The 18,037-nt window shown below is 46.3% G+C and overlaps 1 protein-coding gene across 1 annotated transcript in view; it reads left to right on the forward strand.

The window, feature by feature from the left end:
• Positions 1 to 18,037, forward strand: part of LOC146338128 (elongation factor 1-alpha 1-like) — a 19,578-nt gene continuing 1,541 nt past the window's right edge. Inside the window, exons 1-7 of the mRNA XM_084814415.1 lie at positions 1 to 140; positions 4,357 to 4,518; positions 5,513 to 5,692; positions 7,920 to 8,216; positions 11,214 to 11,364; positions 12,616 to 12,872; positions 14,838 to 15,072. Coding sequence (XP_084670541.1) covers positions 4,375 to 4,518; positions 5,513 to 5,692; positions 7,920 to 8,216; positions 11,214 to 11,364; positions 12,616 to 12,872; positions 14,838 to 15,072 — 1,264 coding nt within the window. The 5' untranslated portion in view covers positions 1 to 140; positions 4,357 to 4,374. The remainder of the gene's footprint in view (positions 141 to 4,356; positions 4,519 to 5,512; positions 5,693 to 7,919; positions 8,217 to 11,213; positions 11,365 to 12,615; positions 12,873 to 14,837; positions 15,073 to 18,037) is intronic.

The following is an 18,037-nucleotide window of genomic DNA, read 5'->3' on the forward strand; positions in this document are numbered from 1 at the left end:
AGGAGTGGAAGCAACCATCTTGGCACCATCCTGTGCTTCTGGCAGGAGCAGATCCTTGCTGTTGCGGAGGGCCGGATCCTGCAAAGAAGAAGAAGAAGAAGGAGAGAAACTACAGTGATGTTGCATTTCATTGTTGCCTGGTACTTCATATTTTGCCACGATGTTAATTGTCCTCTTAGTTGTATGTTTTCTGTACCAGTGGTTTGTCATTTCCTGTCCATTGTACTGATTTCTTTCTTCTCCCCTTTTGTAAGTCAGGAAATGTTTTGGAAGTGCCTCTTTCGGGGCCGTGGGAGAGTTTACCCCCACCCCTTTGTGGGACTGGAGACCCAGGCTCTGCAGGAAGGTGGGATGCAGTAAGCAACGGGCAGAGCCACATCAGTGGTCTGGAAAGGCCCGCCTCCCCGCCTCCTCCTCGCCCAGAGGTGTGCAACTTCTGGCCCTCCAGATGTTTTGGCCTGCCACTCCCATCAGCCCTTGCTAGCATAGCTGAAGCTGAGGGATGCTGAGAGTTGTAAGTCACAAGATCTGGAGGGCCACATGTTGCCCAGCCCTGGCCTGGAGTGTTTCTCGGAGGAGCATCGCCCCCCCATGCCCCCGGTCACAGCATGAGATCAGCCAGTCACGGGCTGAGTAGGAATTTGGGGGCATCTCTCACAATTGGCCTTGCGAGGACACCTTTTCCCGCCTACTTCATGCTGTAATGATCTAGTGGCGCTACAGGGGAATTCGGGTTGACTGGCACAGCCGGCAGCTTCGGTGCGGGAGGGAGGGAGAGAAGCAGAGGCTCCCCTGGTGGGCATATTTTCCCATCACGTTAATTCTTATCTCAGTTGCCTGTTTTCTGTGCCTCTGATTTGTAATTTGACGTTAGTTGTAGTAATCTTTTTTCATAATGTAAAACACGTTGTGCTGAAGAATGAATGTTTTGCAATCTTTTCCCTCTGTTTTGGGGCAGTGGGTGAATTTGCGGGAATGGAGACAGAAGTCCTGTGGTGCCCAGTGAGGTGCAGCTTCCAATGGGCAGAGAGGCTCAGGTGCCCTGAAAAGTCTGGCTGTGCCCTGCTCCTCCTAACACATCTCTCAGAGCAGCAGCATTTCCCTCACTCCTGCAAAGATTACAGCATGGGATTAGCTAGCTGCCATACAGGGGCAGTGGCAGATTCAGTGTGGGAAGGGAGGGAGCCCCCCAAGGCATCTTTTGGGGGATGGGGTGCTCACCCTCCAGTCACCTGATGTTCTGATGGCCTCACTGAGGCTTTGTAAGCCAGTTGCTCACATGGTTATTGCCCATTGCATATCTTGGTCAATAATAAAGAAGCTGCACCTTTATACCATACAACGTCTCTCATCCGTTCTGAAACTCATGGTGGCAACAAAGTTTGCAGTTTGCTGCTGAATTTATTTATTTCATTTTTATACCGCCCAATAGCCGAAGCTCTCTGGGCAGTTCACAAAAATTAAAACCAAACGGCACACAATAAAACAATATAAAATACATAGAACACTAAAACCACAATATAACAATACAACCACAATAAAACCTAGCAGCAGTGCAGAAATTTAAAATACAGATTTAAAACAGCAAAGCTAAAAGTCTAGAAAGCTAAAAATGCTAAAATGCCTGGGAAAATAAAAAGGTCTTCACCTGGCGCTGAAAGGAATACAGTGTAGGTGAATTTCGAGGGTAAACCTCCATGGAACCCTAAAACGAACAAATTTAGCTTGTTTTGGAGCTAAACCTGGCTGTTTCCATCTTCCATAGCAGTTTGCTGCCAAAAACCACCAGGAAATCACCTCCCAACCACCACCTCTGCTGTCACATTCTGCAATGTGGCAGCATAAGCGAGCCCGTGTGTGTGTGTGTGTGTGTGAAAATGGCCCCTGGACGCCCCCCACTGAAGTTTCCCACCCCTGTTGTAATACTGTGGATCTCTGCTGATTATTGGGGAGGCTGGTATACAATGGTTCATGTCCAGGCCCTCCTCTGGGGTCAATCCTATGAAGGTTTTCTCCAAAGTAAGTCATCATGTATTCAGTGTGGGGCTTATTCCCAGGTCAGTGTGTAAGCGAGGTGTGCAATCCCATACATCCTTCCCTGAGAGTAAGCACCACACGGAATATAGTGACTTACTCTAGAGTAAACATACCTGGGCTTAGGCTGCACCACACTCTGCATCTATGAACTCAGGATAAGTTGTCTCTTTTTCCTTTAATTATTTATCTAGAGGATGAGTGGCCAACCAATTGAGAGCAATGATTGGTTCTCATCCTAATAAGAGGGTGTGGCTCACCAAGCTTTAGATCTTAGGTCAGATTAAAAAGGACAATGGAGCATATTATTATGATTGCCTGAGCTTTCTTTTCTAAGCCTTTCAACATAGGTGAGTATTTAATAGTGTTAATGCTTTTCTACTATTAAGGTTTTAGCTGGTTACTTTTATCATGCATGTAGGCAGTAAGAAGAGGTGGATTTTTAAATTAAAAATACAGCTCTTTAATTACCATCCTAAAAGGGGATTCACCTGTGAGTTTGGGAATCTTTAATATATGCTGCATTGTGAAATGAAGAGGTGACTTTATAAGAGTCCAAAACAGTGGCTCTTTCCTAGACCAGGGATGGATAACAAGGAAGATAGGGATCTCTTGGTAGATCTCTGGATGACTTGCAGTAGATAAGCAATAGCATGAATAGCTTACCTCTTGGCTTTTCCTCACCTGTAAAACGTGAGTATTAATTAGTTGACTCTGACCAGCTCTTTATGCAGCTCTAGAGTTTTGTGTTAGAATCCCTGATCTGTCAGAGCTTGGATGTAGACTGGTACTTTGTGTATGGCTCATGGGATAGAATGTGGGTGGGATTAGATTTGGTGGTAGAGTACTTCTTTGCATGCTCAAAGGTCCCAGATTCAATCCTTGGCATCTCCAGCAGAAAGGGTTGGATAGCTGATGATGGGAGACGCCTCTGCTGGAGAATCTCTGCCAGCTAGACTAAACAGACCAGCCTTCCCCAACCTGGGTCCTCCAGGTGTTTTGGACTTCAGCTCCCATCAGCCCCAGCCAACCAGCATGGCTAATGGTCAGGGATGCTAGGAGTTGCAGTCCAACTGATTGGGAAGGTCCTAGGCTGGGGAATGCATCTCTTGCACATTAGCTTATGCAAAAAGCATACATCCCATGGCAATTCCTTGCGGCAAATGCATTGAAACAAAAGGCTAACATCTTAATCTGACTGGACACCAACTTGTGCTTAGTCAACCTTGTGTGGTGTTGGCTGGAGGCTTTCAGACTCAAGGACTTGCCATTTACGTTACTCACTTGGTGCTTATGTTCTAAAAAACTGGGACAAACTCCGGCCTTGTGGGGGTTACCAACTGGCTCCCCAAGAAGAACCCAGCATTGCTTCTCTTGTGTCTTGAACAGCGGTATTGCCAGAAATTGGTAGGTGAAGCTTTTTATGGCATGGAGCAAAAAATTATCTCCTGCTTTTAACAGCATTGTTACAGAAGCCATTTTGAAAGAGTTGGCCATCTCTTTCATTAAAATGTTTCTGTACTGTTACCCCCCCCCCACACACACACACACACTCAAAAGCGGTGTACAACCAGTCCAACCACCACCTGTGCACAATATTTAAAAATACATTATTGTGCAATATTCGAAATGCCTTGGAAAACCAGAATTTCAGTGAAACTCATGATGAAATAGATGTTTTACAACCCTTGTGGAAGCATAGTAGAGAGGAAGCTTTCATCTTGCCTTCTGGGAGGCGATTCCATAGTTTAGGGGAAGGGTTCAACCCCAGCTGGACCAGTTGAATAGATAGCATGGACCAGCCCTCCCCAGCATCCTCCGGATGTGTTGAACTACAACTCCCATCAGCCTGGGTCACTGGTCATGTTGGCTGAGCATAATGGTGTAGAGACAGTGTGGTGTAGTGGCTAGAGTGCTGGACTGGGAGTCGGGAGATCCGGGTTCTAATCCCCACTCGGCCATGGAAGCTCACTGGGTGACTTTGGGCCAGTCACAGACTCTCAGCCCAACCTACCTCACAGGGTTGTTGTTGTGAGGATAAAATGGAGGAAGGAGGAGGATCATGTACGCTGCCTTGAATTTCTTGGAGGAAAAAAGGCGGGATATAAATGCAATAAATAAATAAAGGAAGGAAGGAAGTTAAAGTCCAACACATATGGCACCAGGCCGGGCAGGGCTCGCACAGACAGTGGGGTCAGCTGACATGACTTTAGCTCCTACTGCTGAAGAATATGGGTTTTCTCTTGCTTTGAAATGGTCAAATGAGTCAGTTTTGCATGTTGGGTTGTCAGTATTCAGACTGATGCTCTCTTGCCTCTTCAGGCTCCTTGGGTTGCTGCCATGGGGAAAGAAAAGACCCATATTAACATTGTGGTAATTGGCCATGTGGATTCTGGGAAATCTACGACCACCGGACACCTCATCTATAAGTGCGGAGGCATTGACAAAAGAACCATTGAGAAGTTTGAAAAGGAAGCAGCAGAGGTCTGGGGCAGCGATGCTCTTTTACTAAGGCTGGGTGGAACGGCATCTTCCTAGAGTGAATAATGGGTCCAATTGGCCCAAGGTTTTCAGCTGTCCTCGGAAAAACCTTTACAATTTCCTCCAGTGATTAATAGCCCAATCCTCTGCGGTGATAGGAAAGTCTAAGGGCATTGACTTCGATTGGGTATTGCATGCCTGATTCTGCACTGGACTGGGCTATAAATGGTCAAAGAGTTGGTTGCTACTTCTTCAGACTGGGACCCCATTTCATCCATCAGGATACATTGATGGTGTGAATCACCCAGTGCCAGCTCCACGTTTTGTAGGGCCCTTGGGCAAGACACCCCCAATGGGCTCACTCCGTCTGGCCATCCACCTTCTCCCCAGTTGCTCTTGCTCCTTATCCTTGCTGCAATTCTGACCTTCTAGACACTTGCCTTGCTGGTTTCTATACTTGGGCTGGTCCTGCAAAGGCCCAGTTCATGCAAGTGGCAGATAAGGTGGTAAAGTTCTTCATGGGTTGCATGAAGAGATGCTGCCCCAGTCCTGCAGGTGACTGAAGACTTCTGCTGGTGGGGAGCCTTGGCAAAACCATTAACTGATTAGAAGCTAGAGCAGCCAGTGACAAGTTTCCAGCCCCTCCTCTCCCTCCCCGCACCCTGGTGTTTTCCTAATACGGGGAGCTTTGGGAGAAATGCATCAGTTTTTGGAGGCATGTCTGCATCCCTCTGAATCCTGAATCTTTAGGAGTGCTCAGATTCAGTCCACATCAGAGCAGCCCTGCTTTGATTCAGACATCTCCCAAATCTGTCCTAGTAAAAAAAAAAAAAAAAAACTTTCTCAAGATGGATTGCCATAATAAAACATCAATAACATAAAACTAAAACCAGAATTAACTAAGGAGAGCCAACAGAGAAATTAAAACCAGCGTAACCCCCCATTAAGTTTTCAGTAACCAAAAAGCAGTTGTGGACCCAATGTATATTCCTCACAGATAGGGAAAGGCTCCTTCAAATATGCCTGGGTGCTCGACAAGCTGAAAGCGGAGCGGGAGCGTGGTATCACCATTGACATCTCCCTGTGGAAGTTCGAGACCCCCAAATACTACATCACCATCATTGATGCCCCCGGCCACAGGGACTTCATCAAGAACATGATCACTGGGACCTCTCAGGTAACGGCCCCCATCTTATTAGCTCTCTGATACTGTTGCTTTTCATCTTGTGTTGATGTTGTTACTAACTTTTTATTTTGGAAGGGTTTTTTTCTGCTGGTTTCATATATCCGGCACTTTGAGTAAGTCCCTTGGGGTGGGGTGGAGGAGATGCAAATTCCTAAATGTTCTCAAACTCTGGGTTGGGAATGCTCCACGTGGTAGTGGTGGTAGAGAAACTGTTACCTTTGTACAGTATAAAAAACCTGAAAATACCTGTACTGGTCCATGAGGGGAAAAAATCCCAGATCCATACTTGGGCAATCCCTTTATTAGAATCAATGAAAATCCCACAAAATTGTGCAAGACTTCAAGTTATCCAGGGGGATGTCTCCACCAGCGATTTACTCCGAGCTGGCTGTGTGTTGAGGTCATTGGGGATACATGATGTTGTGGCCATCCGGCAGCCACCCCGGAACTTATCAGGGAAAAACTGGATTTCCTGAGACTGCCTAAAGTCTGATTCTTTTCCTTAAGTAGGGTTCTCCATGATATAGTTGTTGTGTGCCCCAACCCCCGTATTTACCTTGGGTATGCTAGCCCTGCCCAAGGGTATGCTTTTGACCGTGACCCTGGTCAAGGGGTGCTTCCTGTCCCCTGAGTAGGGGGAAGTAGCTCCCATTGTACTCAATGAGGCTTGTTCCTGAAATGCGCGCTCCAGGCGTTACTGCAATTATCAAGACAGAGGAGGAAGATTTTATTGAAGGAGAAATGGGGTGGGGGGAGCCTGGATGAGGGAGAAGCCTCTCTTATTGGTTGAGCAGCCCCTGCCAGTCAGATGACATTCGTGCCAACCCCCACCCCGAACGATGTTCTGTATAGCAACTGAGAATGGTGCGATTCACGTGCCTGTGGAGCCTCGCATGGACCAAAGCTGGCTCCTCGAAAAATGCGTGTAAGCCACTCCTTCTTTCTCCTTCTGTTGTCATGGAGACAGGGCCCAGGACTCTTCATCAGGCTGGGTGGTACAAAAAGCAGCAGATGTGGGAAGAAATAGGGTCTGGGGGCATTAAAAACACCTCCAAATGTGCATGAAAATATGAACTGCAGCTGTGGCAAGGGGTAAAGCTTGCTAAAGAGAGGCAGGTCATGAGCTCTGTTAAGTATGGATTGCCATTAGCAAAATGTTGGTGTTTAGCAGGTGATGCTTTTGCTAGCACGGTGATGGGAGAAGATCTTCCCACAAGCCCATGGAAGCCAGTGTGGTGTAGCAGTTAGAGAGTTTGTTCTAGTCTCCACTTGGCCATGAAGCTCACTTTGGGCCAGTCCCCGATTCTCAGCCTAACCTATCTCACAGGGTTGGTGTGAGGATAAAATGGAGAGGAGGACCACTATGTAAGCCACTTTAGGTTCCTTGCAGGAGGAAAAAAGTGGGAAATAAATGTAATAATAAAGCCTTGAGCACCAGGTGACTGTTAAAAGTTTCTTTGCCCCACAATGCCCACTTTAAGGTCAGTGACAAAGAGTGTCCTGGGTGGCTGAAGTTTACTGGTTTCTGAATATTGCCATTTCTGATGCCAGATTTGTGTCCATTTAAACTTTTTTGTAATGACTGGCCTGTTCGCCCTGTGTAAAATGCGGAAGAACATTGCGGACAGATTCTTATTTCTTTCTTTATTTTAACTATAAGCTGCCTTTCTGAACAAAGTCCACTGAAGGCAGCAAACAAAATACAAGTAAAGTACAATACAATTAATATAATAATAATAATAATATAAATAATATATAAAATATATAAATCTAATAGACTTCAATATAATGTATATTATAATACACTTTAAAATAAAATATAAAATGCAATAAAATTATAATATACTTTAAAATTAAAAAATACAAAAAGTAATACATTAAAATACAATTCGGCTAGTACAAAAAAATCTATATTCAGAGTCACAGCAATAAAAGATCAGTAAAATGGCAGCGTGACCATTAAAAGCACATCAGCTCCAAGTCATTCAAAACAGGTTAGTTTTTGAATCCTGCATCTGAGGGGGACAGCTACACATCCCTTGGGAGGGAGTTCCCTAAGATAGGGGCCACTACTGAGAAGGCCCTGTCCCTAGCTCCTTCCAATCTGACTGGTCTTAATGGCAGGTCAGCAAGTAGGGCCTCCAACTACTACACCCAATCGGTGTTCCGTAATTCTCACCCCATAGCAAGACTCAAGACTTGTTGTGCTCCTTTCCAGGCTGACTGTGCTGTGCTGATCGTGGCAGCTGGTGTGGGTGAATTTGAAGCTGGCATCTCCAAGAACGGGCAGACCCGTGAGCATGCCCTGCTGGCTTACACCCTGGGGGTGAAGCAGCTCATCGTGGGTGTGAACAAGATGGACTCCACTGAGCCCCCGTACAGTGACAAGCGCTACCAGGAGATCACCAAGGAAGTGAGCGCCTACATCAAGAAGATCGGCTACAACCCAGCCACTGTGGCCTTTGTGCCCATCTCTGGCTGGCATGGGGACAACATGCTGGAAGTCAGCTCCAAAGTAAGATGCTCGCTTGCCTCTGTCTTCATGACAATCCTTGCTCTGATATAGAAGGACTGGACAACAACTACATTTCCTGGTGGAAGGTTCTAGTCTCTATGGTCTTGCCCCCAGGCAAGTGCAATAGGGAAACCCCCATGGATGGTTGGGTTGTATAATAAAGCTCCCTTCCCCAATCAGGGTAAGCATGGCCAGGCACCTGCCAAGGGCCCACACCCCAGGAGGGGCCCACTGACCAGAGCCCCTTGGAGTTGCTCCTCCTCTTCACCATTGCAACCTGCTTGTTCTCTTGCCTCTCGCTCTGTCCAGGACAGCGGTGGTGGTGAGAAGGAAGAGCAGGGGATGCCACAGCTGACTTGCTCACTGGCTCTCTGCTTGTCAAGCAAGCAGGTAGTAGCAATGATGACAGAGAGAGAGAGAGAGGAGATAAGGAGCAACAGTAGCAGCTGGTGACAATGGCGGTGAGAAGGCAGGCACTGAGGGAAGGGACCCATTGGGGGTGTCTTGCCCACGGACCCCCAAAAACCTGGAGCCAGCACTGAGGTCCTGAGGAGCAAGTTTCTTGCAATATCCCTCTGTAGCAGCAGTCCTCAGCTTTTCCAGAATGCGCAGGAGAGCAATACAACGAGACACGCCAAATCTCTCTTGACCCTTGATTGAAATCTGTTATTTCACTGTTGTTACTTTTGTGGACTGGATCTGTCCTTTGGGGCTATTTGTTTACAACCCCTATCCTAGGATACAGATCTCCTGTTTCCATAACTTCACAGGGGCAACCAGGAAGTGACAGCTGTTTGCTGGCTCCTGTTCTTTGGTCTTCAGTGAGTGTGGTGTTCCCCAACATAAGCCGGATTCCGTCAGTGGCACCACTGCAACTCTTTGCTTGGGTTCTTTAAGAAGCTGGAGGGGAGATGTGGGAGCCAGGGAATAAATGAGGTCTCACGTTTTGGGGTGGGCCTTCAAGCAGGCCCCAAGCCCTGTTTCCAGGTGGCCAGCTCCCAGCGCCACCCATCCAACAATGACATGGTGCAGCTATTCTGTCTCTTCCTCCATGGATTTTTCTGTAGAGAGCAAAGATGGGAGAAATGGTGGGAAAACACGGGAGGGTTCCAAGTGGAAGTCGACAATGTCTGGACTCCCCATAAAATTCTGTCAGTGAGGCAGCCGGGTGGTGGTTCAATAAAAGCCTCATCTGGAAACACCGTTGATCTGAAAAGGCTAAATACTATGCTGCAGGGACTAAGGGCATCTCTACACCAGCCTAAAATCCTGCATTTAAAACAGGGCTTTCTGCTTCTGTTTTAAATGCAGGATCACAACGACTCCCTTTTTCACGTGCTTCCTTCCCTCCCCACCGCCCTTCTCTCCATATCTGAGTCTTCCATTATCTTTCATTGATCTCGCTCCTCTTCTTGCTGCTTTTACTCTTTTCATGGAGGATGGGAACTGAAGCGGAACAGATAGCTCATGATCTGCGATTTAGTTAAAAACAGAACAAAGGGCATTTAATGCAGGAGACACCTTGAATGATCACGGTGTCATGTAAAGAGCCCGCAAACTTCCGTGAAGGAGCAATCTCAATCGCAGGATAAAAGCCCCGTGTCAAGAAAGCCTAAGAGTGCAGAGATCTCCTTGGACATGGATATGCAGTAGCTCTTAGCCCCCAGTGCAAGTAGTTTAGGCACAGCTTTGACAACCTAGCTGCTGTTGCAGTACTGCTGCTCCCTGCTGGACTCTTCATGCTGTCCTTCAGAAAATGTAGGCAGCCGATGGCTATCAAAACCCTTTCCTGTAGTTGCTAATCCAACTTCTTGATCAAGTTGAGGCCACTGAATGTAACTAGTCCTGGGATATTTTTTTAAGCTCTTGTTGTAAACTACACAAGAAACAAAAGGAAGCCATCTCGGTCCATTCGGAAAAAAATCCACAGTTGGGCAGTACCTTCTCATTAGGACTAAACAAAGTCTCACAAAATAGTGAGCAAACTTTCAAGTTGCACAGAGCTCTTCATCAAGCTGGATGTTGAGGAAAGCAGGGGAGAGGAGAGGAAAAACGCTGGCTTGGTGTTGAAGAAGCAAAAGCTTACATTTAAGCAATATTTAGGGTGGAACGTAGCTGAAAACTAGTTTTCCAAGCCTGTTTTACTGCTCTCTCAACTAAGAGACCCTAGAGATTCTTGGTACTTGCACAAAGGTTGGATATCAGAGTAGACAGATGGAGCAAGGATGGCCAACTGAGAAAAATCTAAACTGGTTTAAATGGGCATGCCTTCAGTGTTCCTCCTGCCAGCCCTCTCGGGGTTTAGTTGGTGACACTGCTACATCTACTCCCTACTTATTCTTAAGGGGGCAGATTTTGCCTTCTTAAGAATAACTAGGGAAGAAAACTTGTCCCCCCTTTTAAAATATGCATAAAGACCATCTAGTGATGAGTCCTGTAACATCTGGTCCCTGTTTCACCTGGCCTGGGAGGGCGAGGTCCTGACTGACTCCATCGACAAAGGCTGCCTGCTGATTGCGCTGTTGGAGGAGGAGGATTTCTCCTTAGTTTGCTTTTAGTATGAATAGGATTATTTAATTTCAGTGTACTTGTATTAATGTGAGATGCTTCAATTATTTCTTTAAACTTTTTATTATATTTCTGTACTGCCCAATAGCTGAAGCTCTCCGATTAACCTGTGTGCATGACTATTTTAAAAAATTGTTATGACTTTTAGTTGTTGGAAAACAATCTTGGAATGTTGTATGTTTTATTTTTCTGAAGTTGCTGTAAGCCGCTTTGAGTATGTTTTTACATGGAAAAGCGGCATATCAATATACATGATTATGATGCATGGTGAGAACGCTAAAGCCCTGTTAAGCTCTTCTAACAGGAACCCTGAGCTCCTACAAGGACATGCTAGTTTGGTCTTAACTGTGAACTGCCCATGGCTCAGAGAGGAGTGCGGGGTGGGGATGAATTCCAAAGCTGGCATGAACATTTTGTTTCTGTTCTCAGATGCCATGGTTCAAAGGCTGGAAAATAACTAGGAAGGAAGGGACTGTTGCAGGGACAACTCTGATGGAAGCACTGGATTCCATCATTCCTCCATCCCGACCTACTGACAAACCTCTACGCCTGCCCCTACAGGATGTTTACAAGATTGGCGGTGAGTCTAGACTGGGGGGATGACCAGCTCTATCTGTCTGTGCTGCCTGGGTCTTGCGCTTGGGGCGGGGGGATCCATTCAGTTCACATTTTAATGTGAACTTAGCTAATTTTGCATTCTCAACCACTATGTGAACTGAAATTCACACATTTCCAAGTTTTGCAGTGGAGTTCTTCAATCAAAAATGCAATAAAAATAATTCATTAGAGAAAATAATGTTCAAATATGCATTCTGTTAGGAAAACTGCTTGCAAAAATGTGTATATTAGGCAAAAATGCACGTATTAGGATAAATGTGCACAAAAATGCTTCTGAGTTTTCATGCAAACTTTTAAAAAAAATTGTCAGAGCTCAGAATGATCTTAAGACTGGAGAAATTCTCCAAGTTCAAGATGAACTGATGTTAAGATTGGGGGGAAAAAGATACTGAAATTGATAGATCCCTCTCCCACCCCTTACTTGCACAATAGATGTCAAACCAGTTGCAAGCCTGACCACCTGGGTGACTCCCAACCAAGGGATCCTGGGAGTTGTAGTATGTTCTAGCAGTACCTTGTCCTTTCAAACGGCTGTTGGATATAAGGGCTGCTGAACCTTACTGGACCTGTGATAGCTTCTGGTGCAGCCCACAGCATCCCTATCGCATTCCGCACAAACTACTGACGCATCAGGCTAGGAAGCTCATATCCTTCAGGTGAAGAGGCTGGTTTGATAGCAACTACATGCCACAGTGTCTGACTCTGGTGTATGCAACCTGACGACCCCAGGGCCAAAACATCTCCTTTTGCATGACAATGGGGCGCCACCTGCCTCATCCTTTGTAATGGAGCGTTCTAGCAGACCACTTCAAATGGGGGTCAGGATTGGCCTTAACCTCCTTAGTTCTCAAAGTGGCACTCACAGCAACAACAACACCCCACAAACTGCAGATGTGGCATCTCCCCCTTCCATCTAAATGTAGAAGCTGGTTGTTAAGGAACATGCCAGGTAAAGGAGAATTGCTTACCTCAGGGTGGCAAATCTAGGTAATTTTTTTTTCATCCTTTGTTGAGGAAACAGTTGCGGGGTGTAGTCCTTCCCCTCTATGGGCTGTGGAATTTGACCCTCCAAACCACCTGTGTTAGATGTCCCATGCAACGTTCAGTGTTACCTCACAAACCTATTGTTCCCACAGGGGGGGGCTGTCGCAGCTCAGCTTGGGTGTGCAGTCTCTTCACCTGTCTCTCTTCTTCCTCCACCAAATTTGATCAGGCATTGGCACTGTCCCGGTGGGCAGGGTGGAAACTGGGTTCATGAAGGCTGGCATGGTGGTAACCTTTGCCCCCACCAACATCACCACGGAGGTGAAGTCGGTAGAAATGCACCACGAGGCCCTGGCGGAGGCCTTGCCAGGTGACAATGTTGGGTTCAACGTGAAGAACGTGTCGGTGAAAGACATCCGTCGTGGGAATGTGGCTGGGGACAGCAAGAATGACCCTCCCATGGAAGCGGGCAGTTTCACAGCCCAGGTGAGTAGCCAAGATGTATGTAATGGGGCTGTAGTCCTTGGTCCTGTGCTTGCCACAAACGAAGTTCTGCTTCAAAGTAATTTATCCTCTGTGTTTGGGAGATTACCCTTACTGAATTGCCCATCCCCTTTCAACTAAAACTTAAGTTCATTCATCTTAAAAACCTGCAGCCTTAAGTCTCTCGAAATGCATGGGATGTTTGTACCTGCCCCTACTGAAAATGTAAAGTGCTTTCAAATTCTAATTGCTTCCTTAAACATGCAGACCTCAGGAATCATAGGGTTGTAGCCAATGGTGGCTTCGCACTACTGAAAAGTGCTTCCTTCCTCTTGCCTGAGGCACTTGGAATTTGCTGATTTTCAATGCATACTGTTCTGGAGGGCCCCCCAACCCTCAGGGAAGGATGCAGTATGTTGGCCAAAAATCCGGTGCTTCACCTTGTGTAAACAGAAACACTTTCCACCTTTGGATACAACTTCAGAAGGTGTGGAGCCCTCACCCTCTCCACTGAACTAGAATTCTCGAATTCCTACTTGGCTAGGAATAATGGCAGGTTGTAAACCATCATTTCTAGAAAACTAAAGCTGGTCCCTGTTTGTTTGTGGTGCGTGTACTTGACTCACTTTTGTGTCAAAGTGACTACTTCCGTCCCACTGTTTCTGAACAAATTTTTTGTGGTTTATTGAAATACAGAAATGTGTGTACAACCATGGGAAGCAATGTCTTGGTGAAGCCACTTTCAGCTCTTAAAGTATTTCTTCATCTAGTACACAAGGAGGACTGCATACTCTGAGGCTGGGATATTTTTTCCCACTAGCAACACAATACAGGTGGTTCCAGACAAGACTTCTGTCACACTATTGCCACGTCTCATGGAATTTTATGGGGGTCCAGATAACATTGTTTTCCACTTGCAACCCTTTCTCGCAAGTTTCCCACCACTACTTATATCTTTTTTTTTCTTACCACACATAATCCATTAAGGAGAGAAAGATGGAATAGCTGCATAATGTCTCTTCAGTTGTAGCGCTAGGAGCCCTCTGTCTGGAAGCATCCTTAATCTTTTGGCCTTCCTTGGTGGGATGAAAACAATAGAGATGGGAGAACGAGCCATGTTTGAGTGTGTCAAGGTGCCCTGTTTTCCACCTCAGTGCTCATCTCGCCTTGTTCATGACACAGAATGCAGGCATCTTCTCCCTCTTTTTTTTTTTTTTTTTGCAACAAAGTTTGAAAATGCGAACATGAAAAATGTGGACTTTTTCCAAGCATGCACCCCAAATGCACACTTTTTCCCCATAGGATAAAGCATGAAAATGCAGTGGGCTTGGGGGAAATGCCCATTTCCAGAAGTGCGCACTTGTGCAACTACACACTTTTGAATGTGAACATAAGCTTAGGAAATCAGAAAAAATTTCCCAAGCATTATGCTCCTGTGCATATTTGGGGTAGTGACTGGGCCATGTTCACATGATTTGCAGGCAAGAACGAAATTCTTGTATGTTCCTAGAAAACAATAAGCAATGCAGATTCCTGAACAAAGGAAAAAGCTGGTGAAGTGGCTACCAAGGGGGAAGACAAGGGCCTCTTGTGGTGGCATCTGCAGCAGAGCGCGAATCTACATAGGGCCTCTCTGAACATTCCACTAGCGCAAAACCTGGGCTTACTTCATGGCAGGGCACTGCATCGAAGACGAAGCTGGATCTGTGTGTGTGTGTGTGTGTGTGTGTGTGTGTGTGTATATATATATATATATATATATATATGACCCTTAGGTGTATGCCTAACTTGCTTGTAATGTGTAATCAATGGTCTCTCTCTGGAAAGCTTTATGATATGTAGGTATCTGGATACCTATATATTGTTGCATACAAATGCAACAGAAGAAATGGTCTGAATTGCTGAACAAAAGGAATCCAAAAGGCCATCTTCCTTCACCCTTCTAACAAGGCCTACTTCTGCATGCAGGTTATTGTACTGAACCACCCAGGGAGAATTCAAGCCGGCTACTCCCCAGTGCTGGACTGTCACACAGCCCACATAGCTTGCAAGTTTGCTGAGCTGAGAGAGAAGATTGACCGCAGGTCTGGCAAGAAGTTGGAGGACGATCCCAAAGAACTGAAGTCGGGAGATGCAGCCATTGTCCAGATGATCCCTGGTAAACCCATGTGTGTGGAAAGCTTCTCGGACTATGCTCCGCTTGGTAAGGATTCCTTCTGTCTTAAGAGACGAGCGTTTCAACCCAGGCCTAACAGCCACTGTGCCTACGCCGTTTCTTCAAAACTTCACCTTTGCCTGAAGTCTATAGCACAACCCCCTTAGTCCTGTTACTCTATTCCAAGGGTGAAGAGTAAGTAGATCAGGATCGAAAGGTAGATCTCTGGGTGACTTGCAGTAGATCAGCAAGGGTTTCTGACTCTAAATTATTTAATAGTAGCAACAACAAAATCATTTTTTCCACCTCAGTTTGGTTGTTCAAATGAACAAAGCTTGGGATAACCAGGAGTAGACTTCTATGTGAAAAGGCTGTGAGCTCAATTTAATTCTTTTTACATCAATTTTTTATTGTACGTTTCAACAAAATAAAACAAACAAACAATAATTTTTAAAAATCACAAGTCTAACTATGTGCTTTAAAGGCCCCAGTTTCAAATATTACAACATCCTAAAAAAAGAATAGATTACACGTGAACTTCAGTAAAAGCAGACCAAATATCCAAATGTAAGTCCATTCGCGAGCGGCACCTATATACCACTCTTTCAAATGTTGCTAGTGTTGTTAGGTCTTCAATCCATTGCATTATAGGTGGTAAGCTTTTATCCTTCCAGTGTTGTAGTATCAGTCTTTTATCAGTCAAGAAGGTGCAAAAAATCCATTTACACTGACCACGTGTTACATTCCAAGAAGCGGGTAAATAATTTAAGAACATGCACATCCGTAAATATTAAAGAGCTTTCCAGTACAAAGTTTATCCATGTGATAACTTCCTCCCCAAAGGAGGCAGTTATTGGGCATTTCCAAAACATAGGAATAAAAGAAGCATTAACTGTATTACATTTCCAACAATTAGCTGAGTTAGGCAAACCTTTAAAGAGACGTTATGGCATCCAATAAACCCAAAACATAGGGTTTTGCTGAATAAGATGTAACCTGAGGTCCATAGACATATCGGGTATAGATCCAAAACAGCGGTTCATTGATTAGACAGAATAGGACATTCCAATTCCCTGTTCCATTCCTGCTGAAGACCCTGAGCGTCTCTACACCAAGTGGTCTGGAGCCTGGTTGGTTCAGTTGCTCCAGAACCGCTGGAGCATTCTAAGCCCTCCTGTGAGGCCTTGGCAAGGCACTTTGCAGATAAAATTGATCGGATTAGGAGTGTTACTCCGTGCGCTGTGGATCAGTTACTGAGCAAGAGGCGGTCTGTGGCACACCGGTTTTGTGGGATCGGTTCCAGCTTCTTCCTTTTGATGAAGTGGACAAGGTGCTTTCAAGTGTAAGGCCGACCACTTGCTTACTTGATCCTTGCCCATCTTGGCTCATTATGAGCTGCAGAGAGAGGCTGGGTGAGGGGATCAAGGCGGTGGTGAACACCTCCCTTGAGGAGGGAGTGATGCCATCAGCCCTTAAGGAGGCAGTGATAAGACCGCTTTTAAAAAAGCCCTCCTTGGATCCCCAGGTTCTGAACAACTTTCGCCCAGTCTTGAATCTGTCTTTTTTGGGCAAGGTGATTGAGCGGGTGGTGACGATGCAGTTGAAGGCACACTTGGGAAGAAGCCGATTATCTAGATCCATTTCAGTCAGGCTTCAGGCCTGGGCATGGGGAAGAAACGGCCTTGGTCGCCTTGGTGGATGATAGGAGGAGGGCTCTGGGTAGGGGCGGATGCTCCTTCCTTGTTCTCGACCTCTCAGCGGCTTTTGATACTGTTGACCACGGTATCCTCCTAGACCGCCTGGAAGGGTTGGGCATTGGAGACACTGTATTAAGGTGGTTCCGGTCCTTCCTCTCCGGCAGGTAGCAGAGGGTAGCACTGGGAGAGGAGGTTTCGGACCTGTGGCCGCTCACTTGTGGGATGCCACAGGGTTCCATCCTCCCTCCGATGCTATTTAACATCTATGTGAGGCCGCTGGGGGCTATCATCAGGAGGTTTGGGGTGCGGTGTCATCAGTATGCGGATGACACGCAGCTCTACCTCTCGTTCAAATCTTCACCAAGGTTGGCCGTAGAATCCCTGTCCAAATGTCTGGAGACAGTGAGTGGCTGGATGGGGAGGAATAAGCTGAAGCTGAACCCTGACAAGACCAAGGTACTTTTGGTGGGAGACAAGAGGAGGCTGGGGGATGTTGACCTGGTGTTGAATGGGGTACGGTTGCCCTTGAAAGACCAGGTTTGCAGCTTGGGAGTCATCTTAGACTACCAGCTGTCCATGGAGGCTGAAGTGTCAGCTGTGAGCCGGACAGCGCTGTACCAACTCCATCTGATACGGTGGCTGCGCCCCTACCTTCCCGACCATCAGTAGTACATGCCCTGGTCTCCTCTCGTTTAGACTACTGTAATGCGCTCTATGTGGGGTTACCCTTGAAGACTATTTGGAAGCTGCAGCTGGTACAGAACGTGGCAGCTCGCCTGATTAAAGGCAGCCGCCGGCGAGATCCTATCACTCCAGTGCTGAAGGAGCTGCACTGGCTACCAGTTGTTTTCCAGGCCAAATTCAAGGTGTTGGTTTTGACCTTTAAAACCCTATAAGGTTCCAGCCCAGCCTATCTCAAGGAGCACCTCCAGCAGCACCAGACAGGCTGCTTAACAAGATCAGCCTTGGATGGCCTTCTCTCTGTCCCATCAGCCAGGACAGCTAGGCTGACGAGGGAGAGGGCCTTCTCTGTGGTGGCCCCCACTCTGTGGAACTCCCTCCCTAGGGAACTCTGCCATGCCCCCTCTTTAATGAGCTTCCGCCATGCATTAAAAACATGGTTGTTCAGGCAGGCATTTGAGGTGGGCTAGGGTAATTTTAGAAATGTGATGTTTTTAATGTTGAATTTTATTGTATAAACTTTATTGTTGTACATCGCCCAGAGTGGCTGGGTGACTGGCCAGATGGGCGATTAATAAATTTAATACATACATACATACACACACACACCGGCCTAAAATCCTGCGTTTAAAATG

Source organism: Heloderma suspectum, chromosome 10 (genome assembly GCF_057233095.1).
Source record: "Heloderma suspectum isolate Gila_16-S chromosome 10, 16-S_ref, whole genome shotgun sequence".
NCBI lineage: Eukaryota > Metazoa > Chordata > Lepidosauria > Squamata > Helodermatidae > Heloderma > Heloderma suspectum.